Source organism: Puma concolor, chromosome E2 (assembly GCF_028749965.1).
Source record: "Puma concolor isolate L17-30 chromosome E2, mPumCon1.1.hap2, whole genome shotgun sequence".
Lineage (NCBI taxonomy): Eukaryota > Metazoa > Chordata > Mammalia > Carnivora > Felidae > Puma > Puma concolor.
Window position 1 is genome coordinate 46,101,887 of NC_141681.1, and position 14,954 is coordinate 46,116,840.

Consider the following 14,954-nt stretch of genomic DNA (forward strand, 5'->3'; position numbering starts at 1 on the left):
ACTAGAGTCAACCATATACTTGTATACTTGAAAGTTGCTAAGAGAGTAGATCTTAAATGTTCTTTCACACACGAATACACATAAAGAGCTAATTGCGAGATAATTATCTGTTAATGTGTGTTAGGTGATGTGGTAATGTGAGGTAATGATGTGTTAAGGGTAATGACTATCCTTATGTAGTAATAATTTCACAATATTTACATATACCAAATCTTCACATTGTACATCATAAACTTATACAATGTTATATGTCAAACATATCTCAATAAAGGTGAGGGGGAAAATTAATGAATCAATTGTTTCCTGGAAGTCCACAAATGAAGGCAAATGGCATACAGTTAAATGGTATTCTATACGACTTTAGCATTTGCTTCATTTTCTTACCTACAAGTGCCAATAAATTTGAGTTTACATTGTCATTGTTGCTTATCTACAGAAACCTGAGGGGGACTGGCTAAGAATTACCACATCATAATAACAGGTAAAATTTTCTGAGCTTTTAGTATGTACCAGGGGCTGGTCTAAGGAATTGACACTATTAACTTATCCCCCACTCCTAATAATGTTATGAAGTGGGTAATCCTATTTCACAGTTAAGAAATGATGGCAAAGACACCTTGGAAGACAGTTTGGTGGTTTCTTACAAAACTAAATATACTCTTACCATATAGTCCAGCAATGGAATTCCTTTGTACTTACTCATAATAGTTGTAAACTTATGTCTGCATAAAAACCTGCACACTGATGTTTATATTTATAGCAGCTTTATTCTTAATTGCCATAACTCAGAAGAAAGCAAGATGATCTTCAGTAGGTGAATGGATAAACTATGGTACCTCCTGGGGATAGTTACTCAGTGCTAAAAGGAAATGAGCTACCAAGCCACCAAAAGACATGAAGGAGAGGTGTCTGGGTGACTCAGTTGGTTAAGCATCCAACTCTTGATTTTGGTTCAGGTCATGAACTTGCAGTTTGTGAGATGGAGCCCCATGTTGGGCTCTGAGCTACCAGCTTGGAGCCTGCTTGGGATTCTCCCTATGCCCCTCCCCCACTCACTTGGGCATGTGCTCTATCAAAATAAATAAACGTGAAAAAAAAGACATGAAGGAAATTTAAGTTCATATTACTAAGTAAAAGAAATCAATCTTGTAAAAGGTTACAGATGGTCTGATTCTGAGTATGTGATATTCTGGAAAAGGCAAATCTGGAAAAGGGGCACCTGAGCCACCCAGGTTCCCCAGGGATATTGATAATGGAGGAAACTACATATGTGTCAGGCAGGGGGTAAATGGGAAATCTTTGTACCTTCCTCTCAATTTTGTTGTAAACCTAAAGCTGCTCCATAATAAAGTCTTAAAAAAATTTTTTAAAGAAAAAACTATGGCAAGGAGAGTCTCAGTTTAACACATCCATGAAGCTCTAGGCAGTTTGGCTGGGGCTGGTTAGTCAAGGTAGTTTCACCGGTGGTTGGCAACTTGGCTACCAGTGTATCTTGGTTATTTACCAGATGACCATTCTAGCATGCTACAACAGATTCATTCACACCAGGTTCATTCACACCATTCACACACAAAAATGGGCAAATTCCTTTTGTCAAGTCACCGCTTATATCACATTTATTGATGTCCCAATAGCAAAAGCATGTGGTTAAGCCCAGATTCAGGAGATGGAGAAATAAACACTGCTTCATTTTGCTGTGTTTAATGGAGGATGGAAGGAGCAGCAAAGTCACATTACGAAGTGAATATAGAATGGCATAAATTATTGTGACTGTTTTTATAGTTAACCACACCAACTATGTCTGTAAATATCTTAAATAAAAATGATCTAAGTATTTCAATTAAAAGATAAAGACTACCAGGGTGCCTGGGTGGCTCAGCTGGTTGAACATCAGACTCTTAATTTTGGTTCAGGTCATGATCCCAGCCAGGGTCATGGAATTGAGCCCCACATCAGGCTCTGTGCTGAGTGTAGAGCCTGCTGGAGATCCTTTCTCTCTCTCTTCTGTCTGTCTCTCTCTTTCTCACCCCTTCCTTCTCCCCTGCTTTGGCAAGTTGGCTCTCTAAAAAAAATTGAGACTATCAGACTAGATTTTATGTAAAAAGATCTACAAGACATACATTACATATGACAGAGAACGGTTGAAAGTAAAAAGATGGTGGAGGGAACAACATGCAAATGCTAACCAAAAAAATGCTGGGGTAGCTATTTTAATAGCTGATAGACTTTGAGGAAATAGATATTTCTAAAAATAAATAGGAACATAATGATAAAAGGAGCAATTCAACAGAAAAACTAATTCTAAGTTTTATTGTCTCTCTTTTTTTTTTTTTTTTTAAATTTTTTTCAACGTTTATTTATTTTTTTGGGACAGAGAGAGAGACAGAGCATGAACGGGGGAGGGGCAGAGAGAGAGGGAGACACAGAATCGGAAACAGGCTCCAGGCTCTGAGCCATCAGCCCAGAGCCTGACATGGGGCTTGAACTCACGGACCGCGAGATCGTGACCTGGCTGAAGTCGGACGCTTAACCGACTGCGCCACCCAGGCGCCCCATTGTCTCTCTTTTTTTAATTTGAGAGAGAGAGAGAGAGAGAGAGAGAGAGAGAGAGAGAGAGAGAGTGTGTGTGTGTGTGTGTGTGTGTGTGTGTGTGTGTGTGTGCAGGGGAGAGGGGCAGAGGGAGAGAGAGAGAGAGAAAGAGAGAGAGAGAGAATTCCAAACAGGCTCTAAGCTCAGCATGGAGCCCAATGTGGGGCACAATCCCATGACCCTGGGATCATAACCTGAGCCAGAATGAAGAGTCTGATGCTCAACTGACTGAGCCACCCAGGTGCCCTGGAATATATATTCTTTTCAAGTGAATGTGGACTGTGTGGCAAAATAAACCATACACTGGGCCATATAGCAAATCTAATATACTTCATAGGATTGAAATCATGTATAGTCTCGTGTCTGACAATGGAATTAAACTAAAAACCAAAAACCATTACAAAACAAAACATTGAAACTTCCCAAGTTATCCAAACTTAAGCAACATAACTCTACAAAAGCAGTGGATCAAATAATGACAATGGAATTTAAAAGATATTTTGAACTTTTTGATAGTGAAAATCAAAAAGGGATTTTTGCTTTTACTGGGATGCAGTAAAAGCAGTAATTTGAGGGCATGTTTATAGCTCTAAATGCATATATTAGAAAGGAGCAAATACTGAATATGAATAATGTAAGCCTCCATCATAAGAAACTAAAAGAAAGAATATCAAATTAAACCAAAAGAAAGTAAAAGGAAAGAAGAAATAAAGATATGTGTGGACATCACTAAAATAGAAAGCAAACTTGTAATAGAGAAAATAAACTGAGCCCAAAGCTAGTTCTTTGAAAGATCAACAGAATTGATAAGCCATAGCAAGACTGACCAAAAAAGAAAACAATCCCACAAATATCAGGTATGGAAAAAGATTTTATAGATATTAAAGGGTAAACAAGAAGGCATTATGGACAACTTTACACCAATAAATTTGATCTTCAAAGAAATAAAACATTTCTTAAAAAATACAACTTGCAAAAATGACATGAGAAAAAATATAAAATTTGAGTAATTGTTAAAAAAAAATCTTCATTTATAAATCTCCCACAAGGAAAATTCCAGTTCCGGATGTTTTCACTGGTGAATTCTTCCAAATATTTGATGGGACAGAAAATATCAGTCATGTACAAATTCTTACAAAGAAAAGAAAAAGGGGAATGACTTCCCGATTTCCTCTATGAAGCCAAAAACATCTTTATATTAACCCTGGAAATTCCAGGACAAGAAAAACATAAAAGCAAAGCCCTAAACAAAATATAGCTAGGCAAATTCAGTGAATGATAAAGAAGATAATAAATCATGACCAAATGAGTATTCTAGGAATGCTAGATGGTTTCACATACAAAAAATAATCAGTGTAACTTACCACATTAACAGAATAAAGGAGAAAATCTTATGATCATCTAATGTGCAGGCTGTCCATTAAAAAAATTCAACATCCATTAAAACAATTCTCAACAAAAGTGGCAGGAAAGAAAATTGCCTCAATCTGATAAAGAACATTTTTAAATAATCTCAGATAACAAACCTAATGGATTCCTCAAGGGAATAAAACAAGGATATCTACATTTGATACTTGCATTTATTATCATACTGGAGACCCAAACCAGTGCAATAAACAGGAAAAAAGGAAAAAGTATAAAGATTGGAAAAAGAAGAAATATAACAGTATCTGTCAATAACATAATTTGTATGTAGAAAATCCAAAAAAGAATTCTAAAACTTTTTTTTAATGATTATTTTGAGTGAGAGAGAGAGAGAAAATGTGAGCAGGGGAGGGGTAGAGAAAGAGGGTGAGAGAGAATCCCAAGCAGGCTATGCCATGGGACTCAATCCCACAGAACTTTGAGATCATGACCTGAGCTGAAATCAAGAGTCGGCAGTTTAACCAAATGAACCACCCAGGCACCCCTAGAATTCTAAAACTCTTAATAAATAAGCAAATTTAGCATGATCACTGGATTTAAGTATATATAAAAACATAATTTGTGTCTCTATATACCAGCTTAAATTAAACAGTAAAATAAAAAAACAAAAGTATTTCTCATAGCAACAAAACACAAAAATAACAAAAAGGCACAAAAATTCTCAACAAAGTACTAACAAATTGAATCTAGTAACAAATAAAAAAATAATTTATACACCAGGACCAAGTGAGATTTATGCCAGGAATGCAAGGTTGGTGGTGTAGCATGCAAAAAATCAATGTAATATATCAATAGAATAAAGGACAGAAAGCACATGATGTCTGACAAAGAAAAAAAATTTAACAATATCTACTATCCTTTCATGATAAAAACACTCAACAAAGTCAGAATAGAGGAAAACTTCCTCATTCTAGTAAAGGGAATCTATGAAAAATCCACAGCTAACATCATAATTAACTAAGACAATGATTTCCCCCAAGGTATGTGGAAAATCCATACAATAGAAGAGTATTCAGCAATAAAGAGTAATAAAGTAATGTTACATGCTACAACAAAGATAAATCTTGATAAAATTATGTTAAGTGAAAGAAGCCAGTCACAAAAAAACAAATATTGTAGGATTCCATTTATATGCACTATCCTGAATAGGCAATTCTATAGATACAGATAGAAGATAAATGGTTGCCTGTGACTGGGGGACAGGAGACAGGAATTGGGAATTACTGCTAAGGGGTGTGGGATTCCTTTTTCAGGTGATGAAAATGTAAAATCATTGACTGTGGGGTAATTGGGTGCATAACTGTAAATATACTAAAAACCACTGAAGTGAACAATTTGCAGGGCTCAAATTCACGAACCATGAGTTCATGACTTGAGCCAAAATCAAGAGTCAGATGCTCAACCAACTGAGCCACCCATGTGCCCCTGAAGTGAACACTTCAAATGGGAGAATTTTATGGTATGTTAATTATATCTCAATAAAGCTGTTTTTTATAAAGACATAAATGCTTTCCAATGAAAATTATAAAACGTTGCTGAGATAAATTAATGAGGACTCAAAGAAATGGAGAGATATGCCAATATTTGTGAATTGCAAGACTTAGTATTAAGATATCAATTCATCCTACATTTACAGGGTCAAAGAAACCCAGTTAAGTCCCTCCAGGTTTCTTTGTGTAAATTAACCAGCTGATTCTTGAAATATGTATGGAATTGCATAGGACCTAGAATGCCCAATATAATGAAAAAGAATAAAGTTTAAAATGTATACCATGATATTTCAATACTTACTCTAAAGACAGCTTGGTATTAGTGCAAGATAGCTAAATATACCAATGAGAAAATATAGTACAGAAATAGGCTCACAGATATAAAGTCACTTGACTTATTACAAAGGCACCATTGCAATTCAATAAATAGTGATGGAGCAACTGGTTATACGTATGGGGGAAAAATCTCTTGATCCTCACCTCAAAAGAAAGAAACAAAACAATTAATTTGAGATGAATCATAACTATAAATGTGAAAGGTGAAACAATAAGATCTCTAGAAGAAAAATAGAATATCTTCAGGTCCTATGGTAGGCAGAGGCTTTTAAACAGAATGAGACATCAGCTATAAATAAAATATTAATAAATTGAACTTCATTTAAATTAAAAGCAGCTGTTCTTCAAAAGACTTCATTATTAGAGTGAAAAGGCAAGCCATAGCCTGGAAAAGATATAACGCAAATGTCCTACAAAGACCCCATATCCTAGTATATACAAATACCTATGAATAAATAGAAAAAACACAAACTCATTTTAATAAAATGATCAAAAGTTAAACAGGCAACTCAACATAGAAGTTATCCAAGTGACTGGTATATGAAAGGATGCTAAAGTGAGCATTCATCAGGGAAATGCAAATTAAAATCACACTGAGATACCACTACCCACCTTCTAGTATTGTAAAAATTAAAAAGACTGATAATACCAGGTGCCTAAAAGGATATGAAGCAACTGGAACCCTTTGCATTGTTGATAGAAGTGTAAATTGACACAACTTTGGAAAATGATTTGGCAGTATCTCCACAGGTACATACAAATCTACTTTACGATCCAGCTATTCTACTCTTGGATTCCTAATAGAAATGAATGCTATGTCTCCCAAAATATGTAATATTGACCATAGATTTATTAATAAGAAAAACTGGAGGGACACCTGGGTGGCTCAGTCAGTTAAGTGCCCGACTTCAGCTCAGGTCATGATCTCACAGTTTGTGGGTTTGAACCCTGCATCAGGCCCTGCACTAACAGTGTGGAGCCTGCGTGGCATTCTCTCTCTTTCCCTCTCTCTCTGCCCCTCCCCAATTCATGCTTTCTCTCTCTCTCAAAAATAAATAAATAAACTTAAAAAAAAACAACGAAAGAAAAGAAAAAACTGAAACCCACACAAATGTGTATCAATACAGAATGAATATATTGTATCAAGATTTAGACTATGGCAGCCTGCAGGCAAAATATGGCCCATCACCTATTTTGGTATGGCCAATGACCTAAGAAAGGTTTTACATTTTTAAATGGTTGAAAAAATAAGAGTAGTATTTTGCAATATGTAAAAAATTATATGAAATCCAAATTTCAGCGTCCATAAATAAAGTTTTCTTGGAATACAGCCACACTAATTTGTTTACATATTATCTATGGTTGCTTTCATGCTAGAATAGCAGAGTTGAGTAGGTGTGACAGACAACATCTGGCACATAAAACCAAAAATATTTATTTGCTGGCTAAAGGACTCATCTCGGAGTCTTAATGTTGACAAAAACATGCCAGGCACATATCATTACATTGATTGTATTCAAATGAAGTTCAAGAATACACAAAAGTAATCTGTGGTGTTAGAAGTCCAAATAATGGTCCCTTCTAAGTAGAGTCACAGTTGACCAGGATGGGGCACAAGGGAACATTCTGGCATTTTGGAAATCAATGTTCTTTATCTTGATCTGTGTGTGGTGATTGCCTGTGTATGCAAAAATCATGGAGGTGTATATATAATATTTGTAGACTTCATGTAAATTATTCCTCTAAAAAAAAAAGACTAAGGCTGAAATTACACTTTTTCCCATCCCTCTTCATTTCAATATAAAACTCATTTTTCAAATTATTTGCCAGATGAAATTCTTGTTTCTCCAATTTAGGTAGCCACTGGTAACTGTTTAAATTTGTTTATTAAAATTAAACAAAATTAAACATTCATTCCTTGGTCAAACTAACCACAATTAAGGGGCTTGAATAGTCATATGTGGCTAGTGGCTACTATACTGGACAGTGCAGATACACAACACAGAATTGAGTTTTACAGAAAGTTCTATTGGGCAGCTGTACTCCAAAAACTTACATAAAAGTTCATTTTAAAGGTGAGAAAACTGAAGTTTTGAGATACACAGTGCTGCACTTTTTTTTCCCATATTCACTGCTACAGATGAACTCACAATGTATCATTCATTTAACATTTCTATAATTATATAGGAATCTATTCTAAATTCATAACCATGCAAAGAAAAAGCATTTTGTAAGTCATAAAATACTTAGATTGTCTAATTAATCCCAGGCATCACCCTTATAGTCACACCGTTCCCGAGACACTCTCACAATCCCAAATGGATCACACGCGTATCCACTAACATGCCTTTTACAGTCTCAAACACAATCTGATACACAGCACATTCCCCACAGACCTCTCTTCCCCTGCAGAAGACACTTGGATAACAAACTCATGTCCGTGAAGTGTGTCAAACCTCTGATGCCTCTTGAGCAGAAACCCGGGTGGTCACAGCTACTGCGTCTGAGCCACAGCTCTTGTCTGAGAAATCTGGACCCTACCTCCTGGCCTTCTGCAGCTTTTTCAGCCCTGGACTACATTTGTCTGAAGGCTTCACTACAAGACCCAAACTCTGGTAATCTTCTTGGGATTATCTGGAGGAGTCACTTGAGTCAAATGAGATAGGTCGGCACACACGTAGTAGTAGCCTGAGATCCCCCATTCGAGCAAGGGAGACTCAAGGCTCGGGCCGATTCCGGGCCGCAGAATGGGGCCACTGCCTCTGCATTCTGTTGGATCGAGCGGCGGGAGGTGGGGGTGGGGGGAGGGTGGTCACATTTTTGACTACATTTCCCGGAGGCCACCGCGTCCCTGCGCCATTTCGTACACTTATTCCGTTACGTCTTGATGCAGGGATCCAGTCTGCAGCGGTCAGGTGAGTGGACCGTCTCACTGGGACCCGCACGCTGCATTTAATTTGGAGCATCCAGAAAGAAGTTTTCATATGGTGCTGGGAATACCGGTATGCCAGCTGGGGCTCGGTGCTGTGAGGAATCGGGACGATCCCGGCTCTGGACTACGTTTCCTTTGGGTCATAGAGCTCCAGGTTGATTCCTTACGGAAGTCGGCCTTGCCTGGGGAGTAGCTGTGACCTTCTTCTCCGGCAATATCTGCACCGTCACTTCGGTTCAGACCGGCAGGGGCGTGGTGCTATTAGCTTCTTCCCTCAGCCCCTGTGATGTGGGCGTGCACTTAGCGCCCCTCCCGGCTGGCAAACTCCACACCTTATCTTTGGTTCCGGTAGGACGGGATAGGGAATATGTTACCTTTAACTTCCACCGTGCTGGATGTGTGTGTCCCTTTCTGTGGCGGCGCGATGGGCTCGCCTGCCGTCTTCTAATGCTTTTGGCGGCCAGGGATACTTCGCACCTGTGTACTTTACCCCCGTATGACACGGACAGAGTCCGTTGAGAATCGCGCGGTTCCAGGTGCTGCAGTTTCCTCACTTTACTGTGCTGAGAACTTCAAAATAGTCATTTTGAAGCTGTATAATGAGGATTTACACCTGAAGCGCCCTAGGAAGGGAGAAGACCACCATAATAGGATGCCCCATTCTACTTTGAGAGCCCTGTGGGGAAAATCAATCCCTTTCTCTGGCCTGAAGTTGTGGGAGATGATCCTAAATATTTTGTTGGCTGTGAGAAAGGCTTGGTAGCCTATGATTGTTTAGTCCCTTCTACTTTTTCTAACAGAGCCACACAGGAAAGGAAAAGAATGTTGCACATCTAAAAGACTTGCCTAAAATGAGTTACCATTTTCTTCCTCCCCTCAAGTTTCTTACTTTTCAAGATGTTGCAGTACGTTCTGCAACATCTTAAGGAAGAACCAGCCATTCAGTGACTTGTCCTTAGGCATTAGCTATCCCCATAAATGATGGCGCTCCAGGGATGAGCTCACTAGGCTAACTCCACTCCCAGCCACACTACGCCTGTTCTCTCCACCCAATGGCAAATCAGCCATTTCTAAGATTTTTGATGAGAGAGAACTACACCCTCCGGAGGAAATTTGAAGATTTTTATTTTAACTTTATTATGGAAAATTTCAAGCAGGATAGAAAGTAATATAAACCCAATGTGCTCAATACCCACCTATAATTTAAAACGTTTGCAAACATCCTTACATCCTTCCTCCTTTTTTTTGTAGCATTTCAAACATTGTATAATTTTATCCATATGTATACATATATAACCAAAAACATATTTTTAGATAACCACAGTGATGTTACCCCAACTTGAAAAACTAACAGTAATTCCATAATATCATATATGCAATACATACATATTTGTTTCCCCAATTTTTTCAAAGATAGATTTTTACAATTGGTTTGTTCAAATCATGATCCAGATAAGGTCTACACAGTGCATAAGGTTGCCAAACATCTTAAATTTCTTTAATCTGTAAATTTCCCTTCTATTTTTTGCTTTTGTTTTATTTTAGTTGGTATTACTGATTTGTTTTTTAAAAAACTAGGTTTATAGAATATTCTACATTCTGCTTTTGGCTAATTGCTTCCTTAGGGTGTCATATAATTTGTTCTCCTATGCCCCGTATTTCTGTAAATGAGTAGTTAGATCTAGAAACTTGATCAAATCCAGATCATATTTTGCATAAATCCCATTTTCAGACAAAAATAATTCATAGTTGGTGCCTTGCACTTCCTATTACATCACATCCTGAGGCTTTTAAAGTCTGGTGTCCCACTTCTGGTGATGCCATATTGATCAGTGTTCAAGGGCTGTCCACTTAACCTTTTTATAAGGCTCTCCTTTCTTTTTTCACCTATTAATAGAGGAAGGTATTGTCCACCCACCCACCCTCCTCCCCCCCGGGGGATAAAACTTGGTTCTTAGCAGGGCAAACTCTTAAGATATTGCAATGATTTGTGGCCCTTGGAGCCACACAGTACATAAACACATATACAGTATAACCATGGCATTAAAATTTTATAGTTGAATAGTGGTTAGGGGAAAAAAAGGTGTCTAAAAAGGCTCTTTCAGCCTTTTTAGGGGAAACAAGGGGAAAAAAGGTCAAGAAACACCTAAAGTTTATAACATCCATTTATGATTGATGGTGAGATCTGTTATTTCATTAAAGATTACATACAGTGATTTTTAAAAATTTAATTGTTTTATTATTTATTTTAGAGAGAGTATGAGCAGGGGAGGGGCAGAGGGAAGGAGAGAGAGAGAGAGAGAGAGAGAGAGAGAGAGAGAGAGAGAGAGAGATTCCGAAGCAGGCTCCAGGCTCTGAGCTGTCAGCACAGAGCCCCACATGGGGCTCAAACTCATGAACGGCAAGATCAAGACCTGGGCCAAAGTCAGATGCTTAACTGACTGAGCCACCCAGGTACCCCTACATATAGTGATTTTTAAAAATTCTCTCACTTCCTTCTGCATTTCTTAGTTGGAGTTCTATAAATAAGAAATTTGCTTCAAAACTATTTGGTTATCCTCAAATTCAGTTCATATAGAAAGACAGTAATCTATTTGATTCTTTCCCTTTATATATTAGTTTTCAGAGAAATTAGTTGGCATCCTACAACCTCCTAAAGAGTCCCAAAAGTAAGTGAGTCAGTTTATTTTGAGTATTCATGGGTTTTGGAAATACATTTGATAGGTTTCCAACCACTGTAATCTTTTTTTTTTTTTTTTTTTTTTTTAGAGAGAGAGAGAGAGAGGACACATGTGCATATGAGCTGGTGGGGCAGAGAGAGAATATCAGGGCTCAGGGCTCAATGCAGGGCTTGATCTCATGACTGTGAGATGAGGACCTGAGCTGAAATCAAGAGTCAGTCACTTAACCAACTGAGTCACCCAGGTACCCCTCATTATTCCTTTTTATCTCAAACTGCCCTCTATGTATTTATTACTTTTTAAAATTTATTTATTTATTTTGAGAGAGAGAGAGAGAGAGAGAGAGAGACAGAATCCCAAGCCGGTTCTGTGCTGTCAGCATGCAGTCAGACACAGGGTTCAAACTCACCAACTGTGAGATTATGACCTGAGCTGAAATCAAGAGTCAACACTTAACCGACTGAGCCCCCCAGGTACCCTGAACTGCTCTCTCTTTAGCCAGTGGGAGTCCCTTCTGGTCAGTTCCTATGTCTTTTGACATGATCATATAAGAATTGATAGCTTATTTACTTTCTGGCACAAGCTGTCCCAAGTTCACCTTGTACATTTCCTGTGCCAGATCCAAAATGAGCCATCTCTCTAAGGAGTTCTGGTTCCTCTTATGGATCATGGCATATAGAGACTACAGTTTGGATATTAGGAATATTCATTGTCATAGGGCTGTCATTTCTTCTAAGGCTTTTCAGAGGACAAAGCTAATAACTTGTTTTTAATGTATAAACCATAATCATGAATTCATAATCATATTTCCATTTAGACCAATGATAACAAGGTTTTTTTCTATTTGATTTTATAACTTTGTCTCTCCTTTTATACTGACATTCTTGGTTGCTAACAACGTTAATATAATTAGTCTGTTTTACCTGAAAATGTACTTATAATGGTGTCAAAACAACAATAGCAACATTACAACTATCAAAATAGGGAATGTTTGTAAATTTATTTTGGTTATCATATTCCCTATATTTAAGGTTCATGTGTTACATTTGGTTATGTCTCTTAATATCTTAATCAAGTATAAATGTTCTCATAACATTTATTCAAAAAATTTTTGTTTTGATATAATATTACACCCCCAAAATAGTAGAATGAATTCTCATATGCCCTTATAGTTTGATTAAATTGTTAACATTAGCTTTTCATTTGCTCTTTCCTTCTACATATGTTCTTTTTTTCTGAACCAGTCGGTAGTAATTTTCAGATATCATGTTCCTTTATCCATAAAAATACATCAGTGTATTTTTCTAAGTACAAGGACTACCACTATCATTCATTTATTAAAATCAGGAAATGTAGCATAGATATAATAATTATTTAATTCAGAATTCATAGAAAAATTTCACTAGTTGTCCCAGTACTGCCCTTTATAGCCTTTTTTCCCTTGATCTGGGATCCATTCCAGAATCACATCTAGGATCAAATATTTCATTTAGTTATCACATCTCTTTAGTCTTATTTAATCTGAAATAATTCCTTGTGTATGCCCATTGGCTCCCTTGTGGATGTTGTTTGTATTTGATCATGCGTTTTTATTTGACTTGGGATTTGAGGATTAAATAAAAGTAATGTTTTATTCTACAAAAGTTATTCACCATGTCTCATAAAAGACAAATTTGGACTTAGCTAACGAATGACTTTATTTATTTATTTATTTAAAAAAATTTTTTTGACATTTATTCATTTTTTGAGAGACAGAGACCGTGTAAGCGGAGGAGGGTCAGAGAGAAAGACACAGAATCAGAAGCAGGCTCCAGACTCTGAGCTTGTTAGCACAGAGCCGGACGTGGGGCTTGAACCCACGAGCTGTGAGATCATGACCTGAGCTGAAGTCACCCCTGGGAATGACTTTATTTAAAGGATCACTGCAGTGAGGGAAGGAACACTTGTAATTGGGAGAACACTCCAACCATAAGATCTGCAGGCATCTAAAAGGTCAGGCAGAAAAGCTTTTTTTTTATAAGGAAGATAAAGCTAGAAAGAACTGGGACAAGTGGGGAGTCAGAAGTGTAGATTTTGTTCTCTGAAGCTTGTATCATTGTTAAGAGGGTTGTTTGCATCCTTTGCCGGGTCAGAATACAGGGTAGGCCAAAGTTCAAAGGCCTGAGAGAAGGAGAGAAGCCTGACTAAAGTTTGGTCAAGTAAAGTTATCGGGCATTTTTGTCCAGATTAGTGAGTGGGGTCAAACAGCTCAGCTAGTCATTTATGAGACAAAGAATGGCCATTTGGAGGTTCTGCCTGGCCTTCTCATAGGTTAAAAAAGGGGGGAAGGGTCATCCTCCAGTCTTATCTAAGTCATAGAGGGAAGGGAGGTTCATTTCATTCAGCTGTTTCCTAGTGTATAAAGGATGAGGGGCTATCTCTCATTGTGGCTATGGCTATTTTTCAGGATCATAGTTCTTGGATAAAGTTTAACATTGTGAAACCCACCAATTATGTCAAGGGCTGAGAAGTTAAAATGTTGACAATATGTGAATGAAGATCAAGCGACCAGTTAAAAGTTTCTTCTATCTAGTAGAAGTTAAGTTCACTAAAAAGAATTTTTAAGAAATTAATTTTTCAATTGTTTTACCTTTTGTTGGAAAAGAATGGTTTTGAATGATATATTACAATTTTAATTACATTGTTTATATTATATACTTTTTTTTTGATTTTTTAAATGTTTTTTTTATTTTTGGAGAGAGAGTGAGAGACAGAGCACAAGCAGGTAAGGAGCAGAGAGAGCAGAAGACACAGAATCTGAAGCAAGCTCCAGGCTTGGAGCTGTCAGCACAGAACCCAATGTGGAGCTCAAACTGAGCTCAAACTCTCACAAACTGAGATTGTGACCTGAACTGAAGTTGGACACTTAACCAACTGAGCCACCCAGGCTCCTCTATATTATATAAACTTATATATATTTATATAAACTTATATATAACTTATATATACTTACATAAATACATATATTACAGTGTATCTGACCTATTAAAATTTCATGCTGGAGGGGGACAACTAGGAAAAAATGTCTAAAATGGCTCCTCAGAGGGGCAATGATAGAAAACAATGTTGGGAAATACTGTTTTAGCCATTTGCACAAATCTATTTTTATGTCTTTCAGGAAGTATTTCAAGTTTTTCTTCCTACAGGTTTTATGCATTTCTTGTCAACCTTAGGCCTAGATACTTCATCCTTTTTGTGGCTTCCTAAGTTCTGTGAGCCATCCTAGCAAAGTATCAAACCTAGGAGGGGACTGTGGGAGCCCCCAATTTATAGCTGAGTGATCAGAAGTACTGGTGGCCAGGGATTTCAGACTGACTTCTGGAATCAGGAGCAGTCTTGTAGGATTGAGCCCTTAAACTGTGGGAGCAAAGCATCTCACTTTGTGTGTATATGCAGGGGGAGGGGGGGGGAGGGGAGGTATCTGGGGAAGCTGATCTCAGGGCTCCCTAGGTATGCCCCTAT

The 14,954-nt window shown here is 37.5% G+C and overlaps 1 protein-coding gene across 13 annotated transcripts in view; it reads left to right on the forward strand.

Annotated features, from left to right (window-relative positions):
* LOC147573570 (uncharacterized) overlaps positions 1–14,954 on the forward strand; it is a 57,914-nt gene that overhangs the window by 29,754 nt on the left and 13,206 nt on the right. Inside the window, exon 1 of one of the 13 annotated variants that reach the window (XM_086690920.1) lies at positions 7,869–8,455. The exons of 10 other annotated variants lie outside the window; for them this stretch is intronic. In XM_086690920.1, the coding sequence (XP_086547046.1) occupies positions 8,275–8,455 (181 nt within the window). In that variant the 5' untranslated portion in view covers positions 7,869–8,274. Of the gene's footprint in view, positions 1–7,868; positions 8,456–8,687; positions 8,843–14,954 lie in introns of those variants that run through there. 2 more of the 13 variants (XM_086690923.1, XM_086690925.1) reach the window with 2 other exon arrangements.